This window comes from Centropristis striata, chromosome 2 (assembly GCF_030273125.1).
Source record: "Centropristis striata isolate RG_2023a ecotype Rhode Island chromosome 2, C.striata_1.0, whole genome shotgun sequence".
Taxonomy (NCBI): Eukaryota; Metazoa; Chordata; class Actinopteri; order Perciformes; family Serranidae; genus Centropristis; species Centropristis striata.
Window position 1 is genome coordinate 17,926,231 of NC_081518.1, and position 9,255 is coordinate 17,935,485.

General features: G+C 34.7%; 1 protein-coding gene across 1 annotated transcript in view; it reads left to right on the top strand.

Annotated features, from left to right (window-relative positions):
- Nucleotides 1–8,242, top strand: part of il16 (interleukin 16) — a 44,452-nt gene extending 36,210 nt beyond the window's left edge. The window contains exons 20-22 of the mRNA XM_059357578.1: nucleotides 4,418–4,649; nucleotides 6,118–6,246; nucleotides 7,454–8,242. Of these exons, the coding sequence (XP_059213561.1) occupies nucleotides 4,418–4,649; nucleotides 6,118–6,246; nucleotides 7,454–7,620 (528 nt within the window). The 3' untranslated portion in view covers nucleotides 7,621–8,242. The remainder of the gene's footprint in view (nucleotides 1–4,417; nucleotides 4,650–6,117; nucleotides 6,247–7,453) is intronic.
- Nucleotides 8,243–9,255: the final 1,013 nt, after the last annotated feature.

Below are 9,255 nucleotides of genomic sequence, written 5' to 3' on the forward strand. Positions count from 1 at the left end.
ATATTCAATACTCTTTTTGTCAAATCACTGTTACCTCCTCTGTAACAAAACCACTCTCTCCCAGATCAGGGCTCTGGCTGCCTCTTATATAGAGGTGGCTCTTCCCCCTAGGAATAATACATTTCTAAAAAAAAATAGATAAAAAAAAACATATTTTAACCAACATAAACATCAATTCATTTCACAGGTAATCATCACCTCCATTATACAAAAATTCCCACAGTTTGGTCACCGTTTCTCCTCCATAGAACGGTCTTTTACCCGGCAAATTAACATAATTAATAAAAACAATTTACGCCGCATCACATGATCAGTGATGATTGGCATCATCTTGCGATATAATGATGCCGGTCCTGACGCCCTGTTTCTCTGCCGGAAACGGGCAGGTTAGTAGGAGTGGGCGCATTTCTACACACAGTTTTACATGTTTGTCTATGTCTAGCGAGCACGTTTTGGTGGATAGAAAATGCTTTTGAAATAGTATTCAAACCACATGGAACTAAAACTCTTAACTGGAACCAATATTCTTGGTAAAAACTCACCATATTCAACAGTTGAATAGATTGAAAAGCATGAAAAGGCTCACAGTGTTAATCCTAAAAAGAAGTCTTTAAACAATAAGATAGTTAAATAAGCACATAATAATATGAATACCAATAATTAATCCTTAGAAGTCTAAGCATTCACATTAGTTAACCCTTTGGAGTTTGGGGCTATTTTGTCGGTTTTGGACTCCTTTTCATTCTGTCTGTATAAACCACTGTTTTCAAGACAACCTCACCTATATGACCTGATTATTTTTTTCATTTTGACTTACTGGATCAACATTTTGAACACAAAAAAACACAAAAAAATGACAAAATACACACATAAAACACATAAAAGATGAAAAACAAACCAAAAACACACACAAAATTACAAAAACACACACAAACACACTCAAAACACACCAAAAACATAATAAAAATACAAAAAACACAAAAATAAAAAAACACACATAAAAAACACAAAGAAATTACCAAAAACACAGATAAAAACACAAAGAAATTTTTTTTTTTTTTTAAAAAGCAGTAAACACAAAAGATTGCATTACAAATGCTAAATGCACAAAGCTAAATTAGAAAATTCTCTGCAAACAAAGTAAAATAATTTAAATACACTTCGAGGTGTTTTTTGTTTTTTTTAACCTTTGCTAAAAAAGGGTTGATGCATTAAATTGGACATGGAAACTTCTGGAAAAGCCAAAACTTTAGAGAAAAGCTGACAGCAGAGCTCCATGCTGCTGAAGTTTTTATGTTGTTACGTCATGAAGAAGTCGTGATCTGGCGCTTTTGTGGACTCCAGAGGGTTAAATAAGCAAATAAAGCTATGGTCAGTAGGTAAATTATACTCAAAACAATATAATTAAGATGCTATTGCTAGATGTAAGGAGGAAATACTTGGTAAGCTTCATGTTTTTTGCAGTGCATTAACAGTTTCATTCACATGCTTGTGTAATGGTTCCCTCTGGTGGCCAGTAGGTGGCACTCAATGGCTACAATCCAATCAAAAGGAGCCTGGGTTCTCCTGAAGCCTCGGTTCATCACAATCACAAAAGAACATTTATCTCACTGAGAAGAATCCCTCCATACAGATAGTTCTCATTTTATTTGTCCAGCTTTTGAGATTTCAGCCTCCACAAACAATGGGAATTCATGTAATTCCCTTTTTTCCTTGGAGACATTTTTATTTGGAGCTAATGTGTACTAAAGAAATATGTAAGATGATCACAGTTTATCAGAGCCATGCAACATTGTACAGGACAGTATATCGGCAACACTTTACAATTACCATCATTTATAAATGGTAAATAGATAGTTTATTAATGTTTAATCATACTTTATAAATGGCAAATGTATAGTTTATTAATGTTAAATCATCATTTATAAATGGCAAATGGATAGTTTATTAATGTAAGTTAATAGTTACTTTACCATTAACAAACAATTAAATTCATTAAACACTATTTTAAGCATGTGTTAATGATTTCCAAATGATTTTTATAGCTTTAAGGAAATGGTTGTAAAACATCTATAAAGATTAAATATGTAGACCTAATTGTAGTACTTTGTAAATGGTTAATATTTGGTTTATTAACCATCTATAAACATAACTTAGATGGTTATTGTAAAGTATTACCAGTATATCCTCAATATTGTAATAATGGCTATATTTGACTGGGTAACACTTTACAATAACTATCATTTATAAATGGTAAACAGATAGTTTGTTAATGTTTAATCATCATTTATAAACCATATATAGGCCATTTAGAATGGTAAATACATAATGTATTAATGTTTAACTTACTACATCATTTATAAATGGGAAATAGATGGTATATTAATGTAAGTTTATAGTTACTTTACCATTAACAAACAATTAAATTATAATTAATAGTTTATTAATAGTTTTAGTTGCACTCATTTTAACATTATTAACACCATATTAAGTATATTAATGATTTTTGAAATGATTCTTATAACTTTAAGAAATTGGTTGAACTTTTTTTAAGATTAAATATGTATAGCACTTTGTTAATGTTAATAATTGGTTTATAAACCATCTATAAACATTATTTAGTTGGTTATTGTAAAGTGTTACCTTTGACTGCAGTTACCTACATTCTGCTACATCTACGTGGTGGAAAAAGGAAATAATCAAAAATGTAAGTGCATAAATTCCTAATTTGGACAAACAATGAGCAAAACACAGAAGCACCTTTGCCATGTGAGGATGGAGGGCATTTTGTGATTGTATTGGCCGATGTGACATTTCACCAGCTCCCTTCCACTCACTTTTCCTTCCACTTTGCTTTTCATTCCTCAACCCTATCGAGGAAATCTTTTCCTGTGGAGATGAAAGTTTCAGACAAGCCACATGATCAGATGTTCCTCTTGTAACCAATGAATGCTGGAATTCTGAACATATCTGCAGTACTGCAGCTGTCCTACACTACTGCCCTACAAAGTCTAACTGCAGTAACTACATTTTTGGTCAAAATTGAGTTATAACTAAAAATGAACTCCTTGATGTCTGTTTTATCTTGTGACAAAGATTTTGCTTTATTTCAGAGAAATAATGATATAAAAATTGCATTTACTACAAAATATAATTCAAAACCAAAGCAGATATACTTACTGACTTACTGCAGTTTGATACAGTGTAGTCTTCTTCATTGTGTTGAATAGTGAAGACAAGAATATTAGAAATTATACGTTTATTTGATAGGGAAATTATCAACTAGATAGTGATCAAGTAAAGAAGTGAGATAATATTATATTAAGACTAAAATATAACATTACTTTACAATATTAAGTCTAAAATACACAAATATTTGAATAGAGTTGTTAAACACTTTTAAATACACTGATAACAAAATCAACATGAAAATGTTTATTTACTGAAAACTAAATATAAAAGCTAAAACAAGACAACAACATTGTAGTTACTGCACTCTGTTTATCATTACTATTAGAACCTTTTACAGCAAAACCAGAGTGCAAAAACTACAAAACTACATTTTTGGGGTCAAAGGTCAAATAAATCGTCATGATTTTTAAGCATAAAAATGACATCATCAATAAGTGTAGAAATACAGTAAGTGTTATATCACTTATATACCTATAACCCATTTGGCTGGGCAATTAAAAAACATTAAAAAACTTGAAAGCGTTTTTTCTCAGTTTTACCTTTTGCGTAGTTACTGCAGTTAGACTTTGTAGGGCAGTATAGTGATTATGTATGGTTTTGAATTGCTTTATTGGAATTACTTTAGTTTCACTGTGTGCACTTGGAATTGCTCTCTGCAAAAATGGCAAACAAATAAAGCTGACTGAAGCACACTGTAAAGTAGCATTTTCTATGCAATAAAAAGTGTCCTTTTTGTTGTAATTAAATCCTAGTTTATGTTAAATAAATAAATCAATAAAATAGACTTTAGAGACAATGACATTCTTCTGGCCACTGTCTCTAAAGCAGCCTTGTACTCAGCCTCATCACCCTTTCTGATGCAATAATGACATCATTTTGGGTTCAAACGTAAACACTTGGCATGAACTGTAGGCAAAAAATGTGTAAAATACTGTATAACAATATCACTGACTTAGAATTTGGAGACATAGTGAGTAAGGGATACTAGGCTGACGGTCACAGTGCTTTATGGTCAGGGGATGTTTTCAGGCTGCATCAGGGAAATATAGCAGGGATCAAAAATGTGACAACTAGCCTTGGTTTTGTACTCCAGGATACTTACCATAAACAAAGCAAACCATCTAGCTATGCATGTTACCTCTACTCTGTATTTTACACTTCCTGCCACTGTCAGTCAGTGGTACACTGTACACTGTGCTCATACTCTTTTGATTGGCTCTTCCAGGTGCACAAGGTGTTTCCCAGCGGCCTGTCAGCTCAGGAAGGCACCATTCAGAAAGGAGATGAGGTGTTGTCCATTAACGGTCAAACACTGCGCGGAGTCACACACGCTGACGCCACCAATGCTCTGCGTCAGGCCCGCAACCTGAAGCAGGCCGTGGTGGTCATCTGCAAGAGAGCAGAGGAGGAAGGAAGAGAGGGAGGGGGCTGCAGGAGTGAAGAGCCCAACCCTGCAGGTGAGTCCCACATTTACAATGACACAGTTTTTAATGGACACAAAAAATGGGAGCGTGTCCCGGGTCCTATGTTCCCCTCTTTGTATGAGACTGGGGGACATAGGACCCTTTTTCCTTGCTTTTCCCAAAAAAGGGAAACGTCAGTTACTTTTTCCACCATTACGGTCAAATTCCATGGCAAATTGGCCATTGTTATTAACCCTAACCCTAACCCTTTTTTTTTTCTAAAAAAAGGGGGAACATAGGACCCTTTTTGGGAAAAATAAGGGAACATAGGACCTATTTTCTAAAAAAGGGGGAACATAGGTCCCTTTTGGGGAAAAATGGGGAACATAGGACCTTTTTTCTAAAAAAGGGAGAACATAGGACCCTTTTTGGGGAAAAATAAGGGAACATAGGACCTATTTTCTGAAAAAGGGGGAACATAGGTCCCTTTTTGGGAAAAATAAGGGAACATAGGACCTATAATCTAAAAAAAGGGGGAACATAGGACCCTTTTGGGCAAAATGGGGAACATAGGACCTTTTTTTGAAAAAAGGGGGGACATAGGACCCTTTTTGGGAAAAATAAGGGAACATAGGACCTGTTTTCTAAAAAAGGGGGAACATAAGACCATTTTTGGGAAAAAATAAGGGAACATAGGACCTGTTTTCTAAAAAAGGGGGAACATAGGACCCTTTTTGGGGAAAAATAAGGGAACATAGGACCTATTTTCTGAAAAAGGGGGAACATAGGTCCCTTTTTGGGAAAAATAAGGGAACATAGGACCTATAATCTAAAAAAAGGGGGAACATAGGACCCTTTTGGGCAAAATGGGGAACATAGGACCTTTTTTCGAAAAAAGGGGGGACATAGGACCGTTTTTGGGAAAAATAAGGGAACATAGGACCTGTTTTCTAAAAAAGGGGGAACATAAGACCATTTTTGGGAAAAAATAAGGGAACATAGGACCTATTTTCTTAAAAAGGGGGAACATAGGTACCTTTTTGGGAAAAATAAGGGAACATAGGACCTATTTTCTAAAAAAGGGGGAACATAGGTCCCTTTTTGGGGAAAATAAGGGAACATAGGACCTTTTTTCTAAAAAAGGGGGAACATAGGACCTTTTTGGGAAAAATAAGGGAACATAGGAACTTTTTTTTAAAAAGGGGGAACATAGGACCTTTTTTCTAAAAAAAAAAAAAAAGGGGGGGGGGGGATATAGGACCCTTTTTGGGAAAAATAAGGGAACATAGGACCTATTTTCTAAAAAAAAAAAAAAAGGGGGAACATAGGTCCCCTGGGAACCTAGGGATGACCCCCATTAAATCAGCCTTGTGCTTCACATAGCCCTAAAAAGGTTTCAGATTTGGTACTGTGATATAAATTACATCCATTAATAACTTAACATTTTGATTTTCAGCTGTACAATAAAGGTATAGCAGCAGCCACTTTTGCCTTGTTTTATTCCTTGTGTGTTGTGTTGCAGTAGAGGAGCAGGGAGATCCGGTCATTGTGCAGCTGGAGAAAGGAGCTGGAGGAGTTGGGTTTACTCTTGAGGGAGGAAAAGGTTCAATCCATGGAGACAGACCTTTAGTCATCAACAGGATCTTTGCAGGTGCGCTTATGATGCTGACATCTTATGATTTCACATAAAATGTTCATGTTTACAGTGGTTTTACAGTACAGTGAGTTTCCAATAAATTCCAAACTAACTCAAATGTATAAATAGTTGATTTCTGTGCTGCTCTGAATGTATAGGTCACTCAAAGGAGACACAGTTTAGATATCTTGATTTTCGTTAAGCATTTCTGGGGTGCACCATGCAATCATTTTCAAACCAAACAACTCGAGGCTAGGGAATAGAAGATGCTATGTTAAACGACTGAGAAAGAATGCAGAGTTTTATTCTCTGGCTTTTTGTAAAATTAAGTAAAACTAAATTGTCTTTATTCTCCATACTGGAACCAAGGTTATTATAGTTAACGAAAACTAACGAAATAACGAAAACTAGAATTGAAAAAACATTTTCGTTAACTGAAATAAAAATAAAAACAAGTTGTTGTTTTTTTGTTTTGTTTTTTAAACAATAACTAACTGAAACTGTATTGTGTGGTAACAAAACTAACTAAAATTATAGTGAAAATGTCTTTCGTTTTCTTCTTTGTCAACTTTTTTCATACATAATCCAGTGTTTCTATTAGAAAGAGGATTCTGTTAGTGAACATGCAGGAACACATGGTAAATATATTTACTGAGACTGGAACACCCGGAACTGTAAGAGTTACACAATAACCTTATTGGGGCTGAGATGGATAAACCAAAGGAAATAAAGGCAAAATTTATTATGACCTCTTTTAATCTCACACCCAACGCATACCCCATTGCAAAAAAAACTAAAACTAACACTAAAACTAATAAAAACTAAACTAAAAGTAAGCATTTTTTGAAAATAAAATAAAAACAAATTAAATCTTGCAAACTCACTCTAAAAACTAAATCTAACTGAATTTGAAAATAAAAAATCACAACGAAATGAAAACTAAGACTAATAAAAACTAAACTAAAAATAGGCATTTTCAAAAAAAATAAAAACGAATTAAAACTAACAAACTCACTCTAAAAACTAACTAAATCTAACTGAATTTGAAAAGAAAAAATTCACAACGAAATTAAAACTAAAACTAATGAAAAATCCAAAACTATTATAACCTTGACTGGAACCAGGTTACCAGGCATCATAGTATTGTGAGATACCCAGCTCAACTGTGTGTGTGTGTGTGTGTGTGTGTGTGTGTGTGTGTGTGTGTGTGTGTGTGTTTCAGGTGGAGCAGCAGAACAGATTGGTCTGCAGCATGGAGATGAACTGCTGCAGGTCCAGGGTGCTAGTCTGCAGGACATGACTCGCTTCGAGGCCTGGAACATGATCAAGGCTTTACCTGAAGGACCCATCACAGCAGTCATCAAGAGGAGGCAGGAGGGGGCAGAATGAGCTGCTTACTAATGAAGAGACCTGTAGAACCTGATAATGTAATAAATTCCCGATAATGTAATAACCCTGATAATGTAATAAAATCTGCACTTGAGTCTATTGAAAATGTAATAAAACCTGATGATGTAATAACTTCCCGATAATGTAATAAAGTGCATTTCCCAATAATGTAATACACTTTTTACCAATAATGTAATAAAGTATAACATTAATGGGAGGTTATTACATTATCAGGTTAGCCTTCATTTCCCAAGTCCTGATAATGTAATAATTCCCCAATATTGTAATAATTTAACAGCAGACCACCCATTACTTGGGTCCAAGTGGTGATACTGTGTAGGCAACTCTAGCTCAAGAGCTCTAGCGCCACCAACAGGTCAAAGTTGAATGTTTATTAACTTTCGACCTGTTCATCCGTTTTTCACAAACGAGGTATCCAGGACACACGAATGCATTCAACAGCTTCTTGAAATCTAAAGGTGCTTGGTGTTATACTTTATTACATTATTGGTAAAAAGTGTATTACATTATTGGGAAATGCACTTTATTACATTATCAGGAAGTTATTACATTATCAGATTTTATTACATTTTCAGTGGACTCAAGTGCAGATTTTTATTACATTATCAGGGTTATTACATTATCGGGGTTATTACATTATCAGGTTTTATTACATTTTCAATGGACTCAAGTACAGATTTTTATTACATTATCAGGGTTATTACATTATCTGGAATTTATTACATTATCAGGTTCTACAAGGCCAAAGAAAAAAAAGACAACAAACAGCAGCAGCTAAGATGACAACCTTTTATCAACATCTGCTATCAGCCAGTCAGTGTGCTCCACCTTTGATATGGTGGATAGATTTTCATTATTTTTATCACATTATCACATCAGAAAGGAGCAATTCACCCAACATCCACTTAACCATACCAATAACTAGACATGTGGCCGAATTACTGTGAATAATCTGCAGACCCCAACGTCAATATTTTATCTTATATAGAAAATAGTCTCAATATTAATAACAGGTCTGTTGATTATCCTGCATACTGCTGCATTGTTTACAGTGAAATGAGGTCAGAGCCCAGCCAATTTCATAGAAGGGAAAAACACATTTGTGCACACAAATAAATTACAAGATTTCAGAGATCTGGGCTTCAAAAGGGGGCAGAGGAGCTCAGAGATGTTGCTGTTTAAAGCTTCAAAAACAAACTAGACAATTTCTAATGAAATTTTGAGTGAGCTTGACTCTTGCCCGTGACTCTATCCATACATTAGATTACAATTTGAACAGTTTACGCCCAAACTGTTACTCTAGCTATAGCTTGAGCAGATCAGTGTGAGTAAGTAGATGAATTTTCCTACGTTTCTATGTATAAATTATTTCTGTAGAGTGGTATATTTTTGAAATTTTCCAAATTTTTCTCTCCCTCTGCACTCTAGCCATGATGTCATCCACGCTAAACTCTCCATAGGGTAACATTGGGGGGATTTTTTGGTGTGTTTTTGCAGAATAATTTGAAAACCATTTGCCGAAACCCTTAGAAAAGTCATAGCACACTAGCCATGGCCAAGCCGGTCGGTTTGATAGATTTTTAGTGTATGTGAGACCAAAACTCTGGGAGGAGT